This window comes from Ictidomys tridecemlineatus, chromosome 3, assembly GCF_052094955.1.
Source record: "Ictidomys tridecemlineatus isolate mIctTri1 chromosome 3, mIctTri1.hap1, whole genome shotgun sequence".
Taxonomy (NCBI): Eukaryota; Metazoa; Chordata; class Mammalia; order Rodentia; family Sciuridae; genus Ictidomys; species Ictidomys tridecemlineatus.
In genome coordinates, this window is record NC_135479.1 from 179,855,822 (window position 1) to 179,877,010 (window position 21,189).

The 21,189-nt window shown below is 35.8% G+C and overlaps 1 protein-coding gene across 1 annotated transcript in view; it reads right to left on the bottom strand.

The window, feature by feature from the left end:
- The window catches only part of Chmp2b (charged multivesicular body protein 2B), a 37,605-nt gene that overhangs the window by 13,049 nt on the left and 3,367 nt on the right, over positions 1 to 21,189 (bottom strand). Inside the window, exon 2 of the mRNA XM_013362340.4 lies at positions 6,959 to 7,050. Coding sequence (XP_013217794.1) covers positions 6,959 to 7,050 — 92 coding nt within the window. The remainder of the gene's footprint in view (positions 1 to 6,958; positions 7,051 to 21,189) is intronic.

The following is a 21,189-nucleotide window of genomic DNA, read 5'->3' on the forward strand; positions in this document are numbered from 1 at the left end:
ATCAACAATTAATAAATGGGATGAATTCAAACTAAAAAGCCTCTTCTCAGCAAAATAAATAATCAATGAGGTGAAGAGAGAGCCTACGTTTTGGGAACAAATTTTTGTCATACACATCAGATAGAGCACTAATTTCCAGTGTTGAGAGCCACAGCCGAAGGGGCCCCAGCAAACTTCCAGCTGCCAGCTGATGATTGGCTCACAGCGACCCCAGAAAACTTCTAGCTGCCAATTGATTGGCTCCTCTGTGGTGATGCTCATTGGGCTGTTTCCCGGCCCTTTCAGACCACGGAGCTGCTCATTGGGGGGCTTTTCTTGGCTCCACCCACGCGACCCAGCCAATCGGCCTCAAGAGCAGGAGGTGGGGGAGAGGTTGAGAGGCTTGTGGGAAGCCAGTGGTGGCAGTTGGGCTCTGAGGGTTTTCCTGAGGAGCTGTGTGGTGTGGTGTGTGTGTTCTAAAAATAAAGTTTTTTTCTTTTGACAAATGGCTCCTGAATTGTGCCCAGCCAGACTGTGGCATTTGGTGGCTCGCACGGGAACGACTGAGGGTAAGTGATAAGGTAAACTGCTCACCCCTGAGGGCAGGGCGAGAGGATGGGTAGCCATTTTAAGTCTTCCTTTGTTTTGTTTCGATTTTGTTTTAAGTTGCCTGTCCTCACATCTGAGGAAAAACTATTTGCGTCTGAGGAACAGATAGGGAGAAAGGACGGATGGACATTTCAGGAGGATAGAAAGGCTGATATAATGATTTTGTGTTGTTCCATTTTTGTTTCATTCTGTCTCGGTTTTGTTTGGCGTCATCTTGTTGGGTTGTATTATAGTAGAAATATGGGATCAGAAATTAGTAAAAAACAAACCGAAAGACTGTTAAGTAAATTGTTAGAGGAAGGAGGCATCCCAGTAAAATCAAGAGCAGTCAGGGCATACGTTGATACAATACAAAAATGTAACCCATGGCTTTTTAAGGAGTAATTGTTAAATATATCACAATGGAACCATCATGGTGAAGGTTTAAAAAGAATAAAAAAGAAAAGTCCAGGGATTCTGCCAGTTGGCACACTGCCATTGTGGATGTTCATATCTTGTTTGCTTAGTCCAAAGCCTTAAGTTCAGACAATGGTAGAGGAAGGAGAAGACATATTGATTCAAGTAAAAGAGAAGGTCTCTCAAGTTAGTCAGACAGAAGAAAAGACTCAAGTAAAAGAAAAGGTCTCTCAAGTTAGTCAGAGGAAAAGATTCAAGTAAAAGAGAAGGTCTCTCGAGCTAGTAAGACAGAGGAAGAAAGATTAGAGCAGAAAAAGCCATCAGGGGAAAAGTTACAACAGGAGACTGCTACTAACACCTTTCTATCACCAGAGAGTGTAAGTGTCCAACCAACAGCGCCACCTCTACAGGAGACTGCTACTAACACCTTTCTATCACCAGAGGGCGTAAATGTCCAACCAACAGTGCCACCTCCATATGCTAGGAGACCCCCAACCCCCGCAGTTGATAGTTGGGATCCTGAGACAGGATCTCAAATATTAACATGCCCTGTATTTGAGCAGGCAGGAGGGCAGCGAATTCGCCATGCTTTAAATTTCAAAAAAGTGAAGCAGCTAAAAGAGGCTGTAACAACCTATGGTCCTCAAGCACCCTTCTCTGTAAGCATGATCTAATCCATTAACAACTTGAACATGACGCCAGCAGATTGGGCTAATATGTGTAAAGCTGTGCTAAATGGAGGACAATACCTGTTATGGAAGGTTGCCAATGAGGAATTTTGCAAGGAGTCGGTTGGTGAAATGCAGCAGCTGGTTATCCTCAGAGAAATCTAGATATGTTGTTAGGAAAGGGACCTTATGAGGATCAGCAGCAACAAATTGCATATGATCCTGGCGTATACATACAAATTGCTGTAGATGTGGTTAGGACGTGGAAGACTTTACAAGGACATGGAGGTTTACAAGGTCAATTATCTAAGGTAATACAAGGAGCTAATGAACCTTATGCTGAATTTGTAGATAGGCTTATTATAACAGCTACCAGAGTTTTTGGGAATACAGAACAAGCAATGCCATTAATAAAACAACTGGCTTATGAGCAAGCGAATCGTTGGTGCAGAGAAGTCATTAGACCATGGAAACATGAAGATTTAAACACATATATTAAATTATGTAGAGACACTAATGAACAAGGGCAAGTCGTGGCAGCTGCAGTACAACAGGTTTTAGATGCCAGGCCAAAAACATGCTACAATTGTGGACAAATAGGACATTTTAAAAGGAAAGGAATTGCCCCACAGGAGGAGGGTTTAAAAAACTAGGCATCAAAGGAGTAGAATACTGGGTATTTGCCCACGATGCCGTAGAGGGAGACATTGGGCTAATGAATGCTGTTCTCAAACCACCATAGAGGGTACTCCATTATCAAAAAACGAACAAGGACCAGGTGTCTATCCACGATATCATGGAGAAAGGCATTGGGCTCCATTGCCAAAAAATGGACAGGGGGGCCCAGTGCTCCAGGGCCCAAGACCACAAATATACGGAGCACTGGAGTAACCCAGCAACCCCATCAGGGTAGTGCCCAGGACACATTGTCCATTAAATCCCTCACTGGACAAACCAGAGGAAGCGCAGGATTGGACATCTGCGCCTCCGCCAGAACAGTACTAACTCCAGAGATGGGAGTTCAAATCATTCCCTCAGGGGTAAAAGGACCTCTTCCCAAAGGAACAGTAGGCTTATTATTGGGATGCAGTTCTTCTACTCTAAAAGGACTTATGATAAGTCCTGGGGTAATTGATCCCGATTATGAAGGTGAAATAAAAATTATAGCCAGTTCTCCAAAGGGTATATCAGTAATTTCACCAGGAGATAGAATAGCACAGTTACTAATAATACCCAGCCTACATGATAAATTTTCCAGTCGTACTGTAGAAAGAGGTTCCAAGGGATTAGGCTCCACAGGTGTAGATTGGGCTATGCTTTCTTTAAATTTAGATTCTCACCCCATGCTAAAACTAAATATTCAAGGACATGAATTTAATGGGCTACTGGATACAGGTGCAGACCTTAGCATCATCTCTCGTCAAGAATGGCCAAAACATTGGCCATTACAACAAGCCACTCAAACGTTTCGAGGCCTAGGAGTGGCGACTAATCCCCATAGAAGTGCAATGGTATTAGATTGGAAGGATCCTGAAGGATGTGAAGGAACTATACAACCATATGTATTGGATCATCTTCCCATAAATTTATGGGGACGAGATGTCCTAGATCAATTAGGTTTGACATTAACAAATAACATCATTCAAAATGTACCCACTATTATGGCTTGAGGTCAGCTCATCCGATGATGGGTAAGGACCATATGTACTATTGGACAACCTAAGGCAAGCACGGTCCCTAAGCCACATGCTTGTTGTTTAAACAGAGAGGGGGAGATGTTGAGAGCCACAGCCGAAGGGGCCCCAGCAAACTTCTAGCTGCCAGCAAACTTCCAGCTGCCAGCTGATGTTTGGCTCACAGCAGCCCCAGCAAACTTCTAGCTGCCAACTGATTGGCTCCTCTGCGGTGATGCTCACTGGGCTGTTTCCCTGCCCTTTCAGACCATGGAGCTGCCCATTGGGGGACTTTTCTTGGCTCCACCCATGCGACCCAGCCAGTCAGCCTCAAGAGCAGGAGGGGGGGGAGGTTGAGTGGCTTGTGGGAAGCCAGTGGTGGCAGTTGGTCTCTGAGGGTTTTTCCTGAGGAGCTGTGGTGGTGTGTGTGTGTTCTAAAAGTAAATTTTGTTTCTTTTGACAAGTGGCTCCTGAATTGTGCCCAGCCAGACTGCGGCATTCCAGGATATATAAAGAACTCAAAAAAACTTAACACCAAAAAAAACAACCTAATCAATAAATGGGCTAATGAGCTGAACAGACACTTCTCAGAAGAAGATATACAAATTGATCAACAAATATATGAAAAAATGTTCAACATCTCTAGTAATTAGAGAAATGCAAATCAAAACTACTCTAAGATTTCATACCCTAGTCAAAATGGTAGTTATGTCAAGAATTATAACAATAATAAGTGTTGCTGAGGATGTGGAGGGAAAAGGCACACTCATATGTTGCTAGTGGGACTGCAAATTGGTGTACCCACTCTGGAAAGCAGTATGGAAATTCCTTAGAAAACTTGGAATGGAACCATCATTTGATCCAGCTATCCCTTGGTCTATACACAAAGGACTTAAAATCAGCATACTAGAGTAATGCAACCACATCAATGCTTATAACAGCTAAATTCACAATAGGTAAACTGTGGAAGCAACCTAGATACCCTTCAATAAATAAATAGATAAAGAAAGTGGAGAATAAAATTATGGCATTTACAGGTAAGTAGACAGAACTGGAGAATATCATGCTAAGTGAAGTAAGCCAATCCCAAAAATCCAAAGGCCGAATGTTCTCTCTGATACGTGGATGCTGATCCATAATGGGGGAGGGCATAGGAAAAATGGAGGAACTTTGATTGGGCAAAGGGGACGAAGAAAAGGTGAGGGCTATGGGGGCAGGAAAGATGGTGAAATGTGATGTACATTATTACCATAGGTACATGTATGACTGCACATATGATGTGATGCTACATCGTGTACAAACAGAAATGAAAAATTGTGCTGCAACTATGTACAATGAATCAGCATTCTGTGTACAATCAACAGCATTCTGCTGTTGTATATGCCTAATTAAAATAAATAAATTTTTTAAAAATACCACTGGAAATAAAAAGAAATCTCATGAAATCTACAAAAGGGCTACAAGAATAAATGAGCTCAGGAAGGCTATGGGATTCAAAACGAACACACAGCAATTTAATGTGTCTGTATATATACTAGTGAAAAATGTCAGAAATTAAATTTGTTCTTAAAAATGATAAAAAAAATTTAGCAAACACTGAGATATTTAGGGATAAATATAAAAAATGAAGTACAAGACCTATACTTAACAGTACAAACCACTGCTGAGAAAAATTAAAGATTTAAATAAATGCAGACATAAAATATTCATGGATTGGAAGACTTATTATTGTTAAAATGTTAATTCTTCCCAAGGGTTTACATATTTAATGTAATCCAATCAAAATCTAATTGTTTTTGTGGTTGACAGGTTTACTCTAAAGTTCATATGGAAATATAAGCACCTAAAATAGCCTAAACAATTATGTAAAAAAGAAATACAAAGTCGAATGATTAATACTGTTAAACTTGAAAACTTACCATCAAAAATATTAGTAAAAACAGTGTGGTATTGACTTACATATAGTCAGATAGTTCAATGAAACAGCATAGAGCCCTGAAATGCCCCTACATGCTTGGACATGATTTTCAATAAAAATGATAAGGGAAAGATTTCAGGAACAAATCATGTTGGAACAACTCAAGTTGCACATGCAAAAAAACAAAAACAAAAACCTTGAACCTTATTTGACACCAAGGTGAAGTTTAATTCAATATGGTTCCCAGTTTTAAATGTAAAAACTAAAACTATGATAATTCTAAGGGACACATGAGAGAAAGTATTAGTGCCTTTGGGTTAAGCAAAGATTTCATAAGACACTAGAAGCACTAGTGAAAGAAGAAAATAATAATAAAATACTTTGGTTCCCCCCAAACATACAGGAAAATGAAGTAAAAGACCAGAAACTTATTTCCGAAATATGCATTGAATAAAGAATTTATATCCACAATATATAGAGAACTACCACAATTGAATAATAAGAAAACACCTAGATGAAAAAACATAGGTAAAATAAAGTACCTGAATAGGAGCTTTCACAAAGAAGATAAATATATGACAAAAAAGTACATAAAAAGATACTGAGCATCATTTGTGAATTAGGAAATGCGTTCCTACCAGAAAATTGTGATTCTCCTACACTGTTAATGGAAAGAGAAAATATTAGAGGTACTTTGCAAAATAGTTAAACATATATTTATCATATGACCCAGTAAAAACTCATTCTTAGAAAACCCCCCATGAAAATAAATATTTACACAAAACTTCATTTGACTGTATATAGCAACTTTATTCAAAACAACCTAAAACCCGGGAAACCTCAAATGTCCATAGGCCAACAAATGGATAAACAAACTGAAAAATATCCACATAATGGATTAACACTCATGAATAACAAATAATTAATTCTGATACATGTAACAATATTAATCCCTCAAAACAATTATGCTGAAAATAGCCATAAGATTTCAGATAGGATTCCATTTATATAAATTTTTAGAAAAATAAATTAATCTACAATGACAAATCAGTATTTGCCTCACTGAGGAAAGAGAGGGAGGGATGTGCAAAAGGTATTTCAAAAGGTATAAGAAAACTTTTGAGGACAATGGCTCTGTTCATTACATAAATTGCAGTAATGTTTTCAGGTGTTAATACTTATATCAAAACATATCAAACTGTACCTTTTAAATATGTACAGTTTATTGCATGTCAATTATACTCTCAATAAAACTGCTTTATAGAAAAACATCTGAAGCAATATACATTTAGAAACATCAATAATATAGATGTAATTTATAAAAAATGTTATCCACTGCCACAAACATAGTGATCTTTAAAATATCATAAGACACCTCTGAATTATTTTAACTTTTCTATAACTCTCTTGTTTTTTGTGACAATTTTATCTTTGCAGTTAACTAAAAAGAAGGTAATTCTATTTGAGAAGCATTTTTTGATTTTCACAAACTGAAGAATAATCTGATTCTATATTCAGAAGAATACACAGAATTATGATGAAAGCAGAACATAATGAACGTAAGCAGAAAATGCAGGAAAGCATTAAATATCATTTCTAAGTGAAGTAAATCACTTACCACCTGCCATGTGCTTTTTTCCTAGTTAGCTAATGATTCTGATACCAATTTCCAAATTTGTTTGAAAAGTTAAACTGAAATTTAATGTTCTACTTACCAGCTGTTTCTCCTGCTTCTCTAAAGCTGCTCGATCTCTGATTATAGCCCTCTGTGTACCTCGTAACTCACGATTCTGTTCCTTTATTACATCTATGAGAAGCACACACACACACAAAAAGCGAATTTATCATTATACAATTTACTTCATTAAAATACTGGACTAAGACATTGTAATAGGAAAAAAAAAAGCCTTGCTTTAGTAGATGTTAAAAATTTTCCTTCAATTTAATACACTAAAAATTACTGAAATAGTAAACCATGGATTATAAATACTGATTATAAAGAATTGACAGAAGATAAATGGAAATATGATAGTCTGAGGTTTAACCACAAGTACATATTACATCAAAATGAACTATTCCCTTTTTTAATTAGTACATGATTTTATATGGTAGATACATATCACACAAACCATCTCTCCTACTCCAGTGCTATAGGAATTTCAGAAAGAAAGGCATGTCTCATATTTTATTGCCTTTTTCTTTTCCTACAGTAAGTCACAACATAATGAAACTTTTTAATGAGGCAGATGTGGATTTGCATCACACCTCTATCACTTTATTATACAATTAATTATATCTTGGCAAATTTAGCTAACACTCTAAAGCTTTCATTTTGTTAATAAAATAGGGATTGTTTTAAGGAATAAATAATTCACAAAATGCCCTAATATACTGTATGTGTCCACTCAATCATAATCTCTTTTTAACTTACCTCAATACATTTGGATTCTTTATTTCCACTTTTGGTAAAATTGACATATAACCTAGGATTGATGTGCTATATTTGGGTTATATAACAGCAATATCTTAAAAGGAACACAATGTCACTGTTAATTTTGCCAACATTGATTTCTTATTGTCAGGAATCTTATTAAGTGTTTCACTCATATTACAAATCTGATGTTCAAAATGTTATAGAGTTGATTTTTGCATTATTTTATATATAACAAATTGAGTGTTAGGAAAGTTAAATAACTTGCCAACATCCCATAGGTGGTAAAAGTGATGACATCACATTTGGACTCAAAGCATTCTGTCTCTTGAACCAGTGATACTGTCCACTTCACTGGAGCATCTTTTCAATAGAGATAGATTAAAAATAACAAAAACAACAAAAGAACAGTCTCTTAAAATGACATAACTGGTCATCCACATGGTAAAGAACACCCCACACCATGTACAAAAATTAACTCAATAAAGATCAACAATCCAAATATCAGAGCTAAAGTCATAAAATTCTTAGACTACACTGATGTAAATTTTCATGTCTTCGTAGAATTGGCAATGAGTTCTCAAATATGACATTAAAAGCATAAGCTTTTAATGAAAGAAAAAAACTTATAAATTGGACTAAATAAAAATGAATATATTGTGCCTGAAAAAGTACATTATCAAGTGAAAAGATGACCTATAGATTGAGAGAAAATGAGTGAAAAACACATATTTGATAAGAATCTGGTACTTGGGATATATAAACAATTTGTATAACTCAAGAACAAAAGACAATCCAAATATAAAAGGGACAAGGGCTTGAATAGATATTTTCGCAAAGAAAATACAAAGAGTCAACAAACACATAAAAAAGATCTAAAACATCATTTGTAATTAGGGAAATGAGGAGCCACTTCACATCCACTCGAATGGTTATAATAAAAAAAAAAAAAAAAGGAGAACAAACTGTCCATAAAGATGTGTTGCCTGGACCCCTTGTGTGCTCGTGGTAAGAATGTAAAAAGATCTGGCTGCTGTGGATAAGAGTGTGGTTATCCTTAAAGATTAAAACTAAGAATAACCTATAATAGAGAAATTCCACTCCTGCATATTTACCCAAAAGAATTTAAACAGGAGACCTTAAAAGCACAGAAAACAAAAGCAAATATAGACAAATGGGATTATATCAAACCAAAATGCTTATGCATAGAGAAACAAGCAACAGAATGAAGACTGCCTATAGAACTGGAAAAATATTTCCAAATTATATATCTGACAAGAGATTTATATCCTGAACACACAAGAACTCCAAAGAACTCAAGAGCAAAAAAGCAAAAGAATAAAAATAACATGATTTAAAAATGCACAATAGACCTAATACACACTTCTCAAAAGAACATGGTATATGAAAAAAAAATGCTCAACATCATTAATTATCAGGAAAATGTAAATTTAAATCATAATGAAATATTACCTCACCCTAATGAAAATGGCTACTATTAAAATGACTAAAGATAAGTGTCTATGAGGATGTGAAGAAAAAGGAAACTCACACACACTCAGTGGGGATGTAAATTAGTACAGCCATTATGGAAAACAGTATGGAGGTTCCATTAAAAAATAAAAGCTGACCCACATGATCCAGCAGTCTCACTACTAGGTATACATCCAAAAGAAATGAAATCACTATGTGAAAGGGACATCTATATTACCATGTTCTTGGAGTACTCACCCAAAAAGTAAATAACATACAACAGCCAAGAAATGAAAACAACCTAAGTGTCATCAACTGATCAATGAATAAAGAAAATATGGCACAAACACAATGAAATAATATTCAGCCACAAAATAATGAAAGCCTGTCATTTGCATCAGTATGGATGGAAACAAAAATTATTACACTTAGTGAAATAAGCCAGTATTAAAAAGACGAGTCCTACATGATCTCACCTGTATGTAGAATCTAGAAAAGTTGTTCTCATTAAAGTTGAGGGTAGTGTGGTGATTATCAGAGGCTGGGGAGTAAAGGAGGAAAGAAGAGATGGGGGAAAAGCTGATCAGTGGGCACTAAGTTAAGGTTAGAAGCAAGAAGTTACGATATGCTAGTACATAATAAGGTAATTAACTACAGGAAACAATATACTATACATTTCAAAAATCTCTTAAGAAAGGATTTTGAAAGTGTTCAACATGAAGAAATCATAAATAAGAAGACAGACATGTTTTCCCTGATCTAATGTGTACATGTACCAAAATATTACATGTTACTCCATTAATTTTTATAATATTTATATTCATATGTATCAGCTAAAATAAATTTTAAAAATTGACACAGAAACTCAAACACTTCTTCATGAATGTTTACAGCACTATTCATATATAAAGGTGGAAACAATCCAGAGGTCCATGAAGAGCTGAACAAATAAGCAAACTGTATTATATACATTCAACAGAATATTATTCAACTGTCAAAAGAAATGAAGTAATGAAATGTACTACAATATGGATGCACCTCAAAAACATTAATGTAAGTAAAAGAGGCCAGATAAAAAAGATCACAACCTATGATTCCACTTAAACCACATAGCCAGAGTAGATAAATCCATAAAGTCAAGCAGGTTGGTAGTTGTCAGGAAGTGGGAAGAAGGGAGAAATTTGAGTCACTACTTAATGTGTTTACTGTGAGGTAATAGCAATGTCTTGGATCTATATATTGTAGTCAACACATCACTGCGAATGTACTGAAAGTCACTGAACTTCCCAGTTTAAAATAGTTAATGTTATATGAATTTTACCTTAACACAACTAAAATAAGCCAGCACTCATCCTTTTTTTAGTATAATATGTAACTAGTAGTTACATTAATAGTTATTATGGTTAAATTGTTGATATAAACCAGTCAACTACAAGGGCTTTTGGAATAAAATTTAAAATAAGATGCCAAACTCCTATATCTTATCTATAAGAAATCTATTTTCTCTCTTTTGTTGACCCTATTTCTCCATTAGATTATAGGGTGGGCCTCTACTGCTCAAGATTTACTGGGTCCCATTCTTGATGTTGGCTGCATATAGAAACACATGTGCAGGGATTACATATAGAAACACATGTGTGTGAAGGGAAATCTCCACTCTCTGAAGAGTCACTGGAATAAACTGACAAAAATTAAACAGGAGAAAAAGCATACATTTTTTTTTAACACACATACACACACAAAATTCTTAGAGGAGGGGATTTACAGGAGTATGGTTACCTACCAGCTCGAAACTATCTGAATTATTATTACCCACTATGTAGAAATTTATATACCTCTTTGTGGAAGTGGAGGACAGGGAATGTCAAGGGACGAATACATGACTTCTAGGGAAATACACGCACTGGGAAAACGTGTAGTTGGCATGCAGAACACCTCATAATATGTAAATGAATGCAACAGAGGATGATGGTATGTGACTAAGTATGTCAACAATCTCTGGTTTCTTTTCCTATGATATGAGTTTAATTAATGGCAGCTCAGGGAAGAGATACGAAGGTAGCTGTTTTCTTCCTTGGGGGTTCAGACTATAAGTAGACAAGAAGACAGCTTCTTCCAGTGTTTGCTATTAAGTTCTTTTAATTTAAAATAATCAGCATTCTTTAGTGCCATATTTTGGTATAATTCCTGGATTTTTTTTCAATAGTATCTCTACAGTGAAGATGTAGAAAGTGGGGGCTTTTTCTCTTGCTACTTACTTTCTTCTCCTAAAATGACTAGGACTTGATGGAAAACACTTCTTATTTAAAAGAGAGAGAGAAAATGTTATGTAGACAAATATTTAGGAAATGTTGAAATTGAAAAAAAAATTTCTTTGCTTCAAGATACTGTATGTTTAATATGTAAATATACATTGCAAGTCTTTAAGAGGAAAATATATTATAGATTATTTGTCAAATTTACTAAACCAAGAATCCCTTTTAAGAAATATCTATTAACATTTCCTAGATATTACTGTTTCATGGAGCATTGGTTTGGATTCTAATGTAAAAATAACAGAATGTATTAGTTACTAGAGTTAAATAAAAATTACAGGAGGTCATTGCTTTCGATGAAGTTCCTGTACTAGGTCCCAAAAGACCACTAAAAATCAAAACAGACTTACTCTTACTACATGCTTCATGTCATTAAATGTAAAGTGTTAGCTGACTTTCTAAGAAATCAGGAGACAAAAGCCAGACTTCCAAAGTTAGTTTCAATGAAGTTCTCTAAGTTTAAACTTCAAAAAGGTATCTGAAGTAACTGATGTTAATTATTTATTATCAGATTATTATTTATCTCTCTGTCCCTGCCTAACTAGGAAAGTAACTCTGAAATGACCAATCTATGAAATTCTATTCATAAAATTCCATAGACTGAAATCTAGAATCCCAATCTAGAATCATAATCTAGAAACCCAATCTAGAATCACAGATAAAGCCAATTAAGATCTTTAAGTTTGTTGTGGTTTTGTCTTTTGACCCCAGCACTATCAGAACAAAATATCACAAACTAGAGGCTTAAACAAAAGATATTTCTCACAGTTTTGGAGAACTGAAGTACAAAATCAAGTGCCATTATGTTTGCTTTCTCCTGGGCCATTGTCCTTGCCTTATAGATGATCATCTACTTGCTGTGTCCAAACATGGTCTTTTTTCTGTGTGTGCCTTTTCTGATGTCTATTCCTCTTCTCATCAGACCAGTCAAGTTCAATCCAGACCCCACCCTTATGACCTCACTTACTTTTAGTTACCTCTTTAAAGGTCCTATTTCCAAATACAGCCACACTTGAAATCAGACCATCATACATTTGAAAGTGGAGAACATAATTTAGCCCATAAATCAAAATCTCTTTCCTCAAACATCTATGAAGAAAAACTCTTCCCCTTTCAAAGCAATTATCAGCCTCTTACATCCTCAACTCAAACACACCTAATTCTCTGCTTCTGGACCAAGCTTCCAACCTTGCCATTGCCAACAGGCTGGTATGAAGACATTTACCACTTTACCCACTATTTTGATAGAAAATGTGCTCTAAATTTAAAACTAAAATTACAAATATGAAGTACAACCCCTTTGTGTTACCAAAGTCTCCCAAACTCACCTGGTAAGAGAAAATGACAGTGCAGTGTTAGTGATTATGGTCTTCAGCCACAACAATACTACCCAGGAAAGCAAAGTCACTATACTGACAAGTTAACTGTGGTCAGATAATTGACATAGGTGTACACAGCTGATAAAGCCTTGATTGCTAAGATTTAAAATTCTATCAATACACATTGTTTAATCACTAGATTAGTAAAATCAAAAGTATAAATATGGTTTTTATTATGGGTTCCTGACACAAAGGGCCTAAAACCCTTGGGATATTCTAAATGATAACAAATCCTTTTTATCTTTCAGAATAAGCTCCTTTCTACCACATATGAGTATGCTATTGTATGTGTGGATTGGAGGAGGAAGTGGGATTAAGATGGGGCTAGACACCAGAAACATCAAACATTTGATTTTCAGCCCCTTTCCTTCCCTGTACCTTAAGGGTGGAAGGATTTCAGAGACTTGGATATAAAATGCCAAAGAGATTCAGAGCTTCCTAACAGCAGTGAACACATTTATGTGATGGGAAGGTGGCACACCCAGAGTGGGCACGGAAGCTCTGCATTTCTCCTTTAGTTCTATATATCTTCCATATGACTGTTGCTGAGTGATATTCTTTACAATAAACCAGTATTTGTAAATAAAGCACTTTCCTGAGTTCTGAGAGCAGTCCTATCAAATTATCAACCCTGGAGAGTAAGCTGTGGGAACACCTGGTCAGAAAGAAGCATGAGTGGCAGGCAACCTAGGAGTTGCAAGTGGCATCTGGGATGGGGCACTCCTGTTAGACTGAGTCCTTGCTCTACAAAGTGTACTCTAACTCTGAATAATTAGTGTCAGAATTAAAATATATTACTGGACACCTAGTTTTCCAACCATCAATAAAGATGGCTATACCAATCTAAACCCTTGATGGTTGGAAAAAAAGAAAGTGTTATGACAAAAACATGAAATTTAATAACAGTTTGATTTTAATTTTCTTAGTTTTATATAACTACATGTACATTAACTATCACTATATATCATAAAAGGAAAAATAAAGAAAATTAACTACTGTATATTCCACAGTCTCACACTTGTTAATAGACCTATTAATATTTAAACAGTTCCAAGCTATAAACTCAGAGCATCTAATGTTACATAGTGTTATGATTATAACACTTTAAAACATATTATGGTAAGTAGAAAATGAGAGTAAAACATCTTTTCATAGGGAAACAATAGGAATAGACTAAAACAAATAAATTGCTCTTCAATTTTTCTTAAGCAGCCACTATGTTAAACATACATTTAATGATTTGGCTTCTAGATAATTCAGAATGAATTATCTAGAATGAAAAAAGTAGAGACATATTTAATGTTTTTTAAAGCCAGATTTCTTTTCCACTAGATTTATTTCTTTTTAGGTTTCATATCATCACAAGGCTACAAATTCTTCAAAAGCAAGAAATACATATAAGAAGAGATCCCCTAAATTTAATTACAAGGGCCAGAGGATGGAGATGAGGAGAGATGGGGGAAGTTAATCAACAACAAAATAACAAAAACCTACTTCACAATCCTGAATGTATGTTAGAACCTTATATCGAAAATTCCATCATTATTCCCTAAGCATTACCACATTCTATTTACCATCACAACCAACCCAAAAGCAACAATTATTTCTTCTTATCCGTCTTTTTATTCCAAAGCTTTCCCCAACTCACATTATTCCAACTCTCTTATTGCAAGTCAATATAAAAACATTTGCTAATTCCTCAAGTTTTCATTATAAAATTACTCTTCGTTAGAGGTCCAGTAGACATTCTGCCACCTGTTCTCTATAATTGATGCTGGATGTGGTGGCAACTTGATTCAGGATGTGTAAGGTCCAATAAACTCTTTTATTTCAAAGATTCTAAGAGTGGTTTGATAACATATTTATTTAGATGTTTGTCAGTACTCCCATTTTTTACTTGATGTTAAATACTATCTCAATATATTATACTTCATATTCTAAGAGAGTACAGTTACAATGAAATGTAAAAGGACTGGTCTAAAAAGCACATTTAACATGTTCCTTTAAACAGAAAAATAAAATCTACTGATTATCAAGAAAGATGACTCATAATTTAACAGCAGTAAAACCTGAACTATGAAAAGATGTCTTTCTACAACAGAAACATGGATCACTTAACTAACCAGCTAATCTCTAAGATGTTAACTAACTTTCATTTCCATGTACAGAACCCAATATATCTGATGACCTTCAGATAACATCTCAATGTGTAATGCCTCTCCTTGTTTTTCAATCCTATGTATAGACTAACACAAAGCACATAAATTGTGGTGAGGCAACATATGTTTAAGGAAAACACAGTAACTAGTCCCAGGAATCAAGATCAATTGTGATGTTCAAGTTAGGCCAGAGAAAAAAGAAGACATGTCTTGGATGATGAAGATTCTGTTCACCATGCAGCCTTCCTGTTCACTGTCTTAGTTCCCTTCACTTCTCCCTATAAAACCCCTTTCACTTACCTGAGTTCCCCAAAATGGAGCATTGATGGACCATAGTCTCTCTATCTTATCAGGCCATCCCTGAACGAAACTGATTCATTCTCATCATCTCTCATGTCCTAAGTATTGGCTTTCAAGCAGTGAGCAGCTGAACTTAGGTCCGATAATATGATCTCCATCAAGACAATCACAGAAACATGTACAGGTACTATTGATACCTAGGAGATAGAATATATGGTTCCTGTCCACACTCTGCTTCTTTCTTTATGCAAAAAAAAAAAAAAAGCCTGAACTTTTTAAAAAACTTTAACACTTCATCTACCTTGTGGGGCTATTGAGAATACTTCAGAATATGTGATAATAGAAAACTTTCAAATGTGAAAATGCTTAAGGTATATAGGTCTGTTACAGCATGTTCTCTCCATTACCGTTCACTCAGTGAGATTAGTAAGGTCCTGGAAAGAGCCCCACCCACCACACTTTTCTGGCCTATGCCAAGAACACTACTTAGGGAAAGTTCACCCAGGCCAGCTCAGGGATCAATGTGTACCTCAAGATTTTCAGGCTCTTTTTTATCAATGAAATAGATGTGACAACATCAAAAACTTAAGTTTGGGACTTTAAAAGATACACTGAAAACTCTTTCTGCCTTCTTCAATTCTAAGTCAATTGGGTTTACTTGTTTAAGGTCAAAAGATTTAACCAAAACAAAATAAGCCAAACCCCAACTTGAATTTTGGCTTACTTCCCTGTACCTTGCTCATTCACATAAAATTTGCACATTTGAGAATTAAAATAAAAGCAATTATTAACTATAATAGGAACATTCATTAACTTGAAAGTCATACAGGTTGAAGTACCTTTCTTTGGGGACAAGGGAAGAGGCCTGTCTCAAGTTTGCAGGACAGTTCGGGATTGCTGTCTCAGGAGTGCTGAGGCACATCAGGGAGATCACAGTATTCATGGGGATTCAACCTGGTTTAGTAGATAGCATTTGTTCTACTGAATTCTGTAATGTGATTTACATAAGGACACAATGGATTAAAAAAAAACTAATAAGTCATATTTTCTACTTTTAAATGTATTTCTTTGTGAAAAATCATTTTATCTTTACAATTTTATTGCCTATCAGTTATCCTGATTCTAGCCAACACATGAATAAAACAGCACTTAAAATATTCCTATATCCTGCTTTCTGGGAAGTTTCTACTTTAGACTTTACCTATAAACTCTGTAACAGCTGGCATCAGTGGGAATAGTGAGTATTGTGGTACTGGTATTAACATTAGACAAACTCCAGTTAGAACTATGGACAGAAGAAAAACCCTGAGTGTTAGTTCAGATAAAATAGGTTAAAGGTGCAAAAAGGCAGAACGTGCCTAGAAGAAAGAAGTAGAATACTAAAGAGAAAATGGGAGACTAAAGCCTTTGGAAGCATAATAGGAAAAGAAAACAACATTCTATTTGATTTTGTCTGACCAATGAATCTCAAAAGTCATTCAAACCTTGAGAAATTCAGTCACACAAATTTATTATTATTATTATTAAAATTTTAGTGTTTTCAAGAGTTGAAGAAAAGTTCTGAGATGGGCATGTACCAGAAAACTGCTGAGTTTAATTTGGTCTTAGGAGTCATGAGAGGAATGGAGAAATACTGAGGAAAAAAATTTTTCTACAGGAATATCTGTTCTAATAGTATAGAGAACTTTTACTAAGAAAAATGCTCTAAAGAGCATACTGTGCTCCTCAGTCCTACATTCAATTATTTTTCTTCAGTGTGCCAAGAATGAAGGAGCAAATAGAAAGTAAAATATGAGTTTTTAAACATTCAGAATAATAAGCACTAAGGGGACATATGGCATTCTAGGGAAGATACTGTAGATGCCACCATAAGAATGCTTTTATTCTGGAAGAAGGAGGACATGTTTCTTATGGTAATTCAGTGTGTATGGCTGGTAGATATTATTTACTCTCATCATCAATGTGGCACCACAACTGACTTCTTGACAGGACATTCATTCCAATTTAGTCAAAACACAGACTGTTCTTGGACAGCTAGCCTATACTGATATTACTCCAGTGAGACCAAACCCCAACAGTTTTGCTCCTCTACTGTGTGTAACACTTCTCAAAGTATCTCTAAACCTGCACCAAGGCTCAGAGAGAGTGCCAATAATGTGAATGTATAGAATAGTAAGCTCTAAATATGGAAAACACTTCTCATGTTCCCATTGTTTAGCATCTCTTTTCTCATTTGCATTCACTAGAACCAAAGTAGATTTTTCAGCATTCCTGAACGTGCATTATGCTTATTTTAGGACTTCCCTGTATTCCACGTTGGTTTTAGAGAGTCTTCAGCAGATTTTAGAATATCTCTACAGTAATTTACAATTTAGAGAATAGACCACACCATTAAAATAATAGTATTTACTAACCAAAAGGAGTACCTTATCTATCACAACCTGAAGTAACATTATAGAATATGTTCTGGAGAAGGTTTTTGCCTCAGATGGTTCAGCTGGGTAGAGGAAGGGAAAAAAAATCTAGGAATATGGGCACTATAAGCAAAAAATATGTCAGAATAAGAAAGAGTATGATATACAGTATACTGGTAATAGTATTACTGCTGGAGAAAAAAGTGGCCATGGCTAGAAAGAAAGGCAACAGCTAGATCAAGGAGAGCCATGCATCCATAATCAAAGAGTTCACACTTGATTTATTGGTGCCAGAAATTAAATAGTATTTTTGAGGAGTAGCACAGATTTAGGTTTCAGGACTGCTGATTACACAACCAATTTTGTAGGTAAAGAATTTAAGGGTTATGAAGCTTCAGAAAAGAAAAGAAGAAAGGTGATATAGTAAATTGCAAGATAAGTAGGATCTGAACTAGAGCAAAGAGTTGCAGACCCACACATTTACAAGTATCAAATACTCAAGAGGAAAAGAAACAGCAGGATTTGGTAGTTAGTAACTGGGTAATTAGCTGAAAGTAGAGGGCAAAAATCAAATACTGCTCACACTGGAAGAAGAAAACCCTGGGAAGAAAGTGATTTTCCCCACCATTGGGGATTAGACCCAAGGGAGCATTCCACTAAACTACATCTCCAGTTTTTTAATTTTTGAGACAGGTTCTTACTAAATTGCTGAAGTTGGCCTCAAACTTACAATCCTCTTGCCTCCACCTCCCAAGTCACTTGGGATTACAGGCATATGCCACCATTCCACCTTGGGAAGGAACCAATTTAAATAAGATGAAAAGTTCTGCTTGGGATCTATAACTAGAGATGCTTTGAGACATCTATTTGCAGATATTCAGCAAATTGTTGGACATACTGCTCCGAGAAATAAAAATTCTAGGTATTTGTATCTAGAAATACACTTTGGGAATACATTAGCACTTAATTTATAACTAAGATATGAGTGGACAGTGCATCATGCAAAGAGAGCATGCACTGTTAGAACAGTGAGAGCCCAAGATGAAACAACAACAACAAAACCCACTAATATTTAATACTCAGGTTTAACAAATAAAAAAGAAAAACTGGAAAAAGAAAAAGTAGTGGTCAGAGGTAAATTAGGAAAATGTTTTAGCCATGGAAGCCAAAAGGGAGACTTTCCAAGAAGAAATTATTATCAGGATCAAATATAAAACACAGAGATTATCATTAAAATAAGTGGTCACTGGAATTGATGACCTAGAAGTCACTGATAATCTAGGTAAATGAAGAGGTCCTAGCTCTTCTACTTTGTATCTTTATAATTTGGGGCAAGGTAGTTCCTTTCCTCTTAATTCCTCATCTATATAATGAGGATAATAGTGGTACTTATAGGCTTTATGAGAATTAAATAAGATAATGTATGCAAAATTGTTAGCATAGTACTGTCTTAGAATAGGACCTCAAGTTTGTCTTTATTGAACATACCAGATAAAAATTATAAAGTGATTAAAGAAATTCACTGTTTTTTTTTTTTTTTAACAGTGCTGAGGATCCAATCCATGGCCTTTCTAATGTTCTACCCCAAGCTACACCTTCAGCCCCAGGAAATGTCCCTTTTAAAAGGCATAGTTGCATCAGATAGAGCTCTAATCTCTTGGATATAAAAAGAACTCAAATGGCTATGATCTACATATTGTGGGGTCGGGCTCCAAATTCCTCAATAGGACACCCATAGCACAAGAGTTAACAACTAGAATCAACAAATGGGACTTACTCAAACTAAAAAGTTTTTTCTCAGCAAAAGAAACAATAAGAGAGGTAAACAGGGAGCCTACATCCTGGGAAGAAATCTTTACTCCTCACACTTCAGATAGAGCCCTAATATCCAGGGTATACAAAGAACTCAAAAAAATTAGACAATAAGATAACAAATAACCCAATCAACAAATGGGCCAAGGACCTGAACAGACACTTCTCAGAGGAGGACATACAATCAATCAATAAGTACATGAAAAAATACTCACCATCTCTAGCAGTCAGAGAAATGCAAATCAAAACCACCCTAAGATATCATCTCACTCCAGTAAGATTGGCAGCCATTATGAAGTCAAACAACAACAAGTGCTGGGGAGGATGTGGGGAAAAGGGTACACTTGTTCATTGTTGGTGGGACTGCAAATTGGTGCAGCCAATTTGGAAAGCAGTATGGAGATTTCTTGGAAAGCTGGGAATGGAACCACCATTTGACCCAGCTATTCCCCTTCTCGGTCTATTCTCTAAAGACCTAATAAGAGCACGCTATAGGGACACTGCTACATCGATGTTCATAGCAGCACAATTCACGATAGCAAGATTGTGGAACCAACCTAGATGCCCTTCAATAGATGAATGGATAAAAAAAATGTGGCATTTATACACAATGGAGTATTACTCTGCATTAAAAAAATGACAAAATCATAGAATTTGGAGGGAAATGGATGGCATTAGAGCAGATTATGCTAAGTGAAGCTAGCCAATCCTTAAAAAACAAATGCCAAATGACTTCTTTGATATAAGGGGAGTAACTAAGGACAGAGTAGGGAGGAAGAGCATGAGAAGAAGATTAACATTAAACAGGGATGAGAGGTGGGAGGGAAAGGGAGAGAGAAGGGAAATTGCATGGAAATGGAAGGTGATCCTCAGGGTTATACAAAATTACATATAAGAGGAAGCGAGGGGTAAGGGAAGAATAATACGAGTGGAAGAAATGATTTACAGTAGAGGGGGTAGAGAGCGAAGAGGGGAGGGGAGGGGAGGGGAGGGGGGATAGTAGAGGATAGGATAGACAGCAGAATACATCAGACACTAGAATGGCAATATGTAAATCAATGGAAGTGTAACTGATGTGATTCAGCAATCTGTATACGGGGTAAAAATGGGAGTTCATAACCCACTTGAATCAAACTGTGAAATATGATATATCAAGAACTATGTAATGTTTTGAACGACCAACAATAAAAAAAAGAAAAAATAAAAAAAAAATAAAAAGAACTCAAAAAGTTAAACAAAAAAACAAATGGCCCAATCAACAAATGGGCCAAGGACCTGAACAGATACTTCTCAGAAGAGGATATACAATCAATCAACAAATACACAAAAAAATGCTCACCATCTCTAGCAAACAGAGAAATGCAAATTAAAACTACTCTAAGATACCATCTCACTCCAGTAAGAATGGCAGCCATTAAGAAGTCAAACAACAAGAGCTGGTAAGGATGCAGGGAAAAAGGTACACTCATACATTACTGGTGGGACTGCAAATTGGTGCAGCCAATTTGGAAAACAGTATGGAGATTCCTTGGAAAACTGGGAATGGAACCACCATTTGACCCAGCTATTCCTCTTCTCAAACTTTACTCAAAGGACCTAAAAACGGCATACTACACGGACACAGCCACATCAATGTTTATAGCAGCACAATTCACAATAGCTA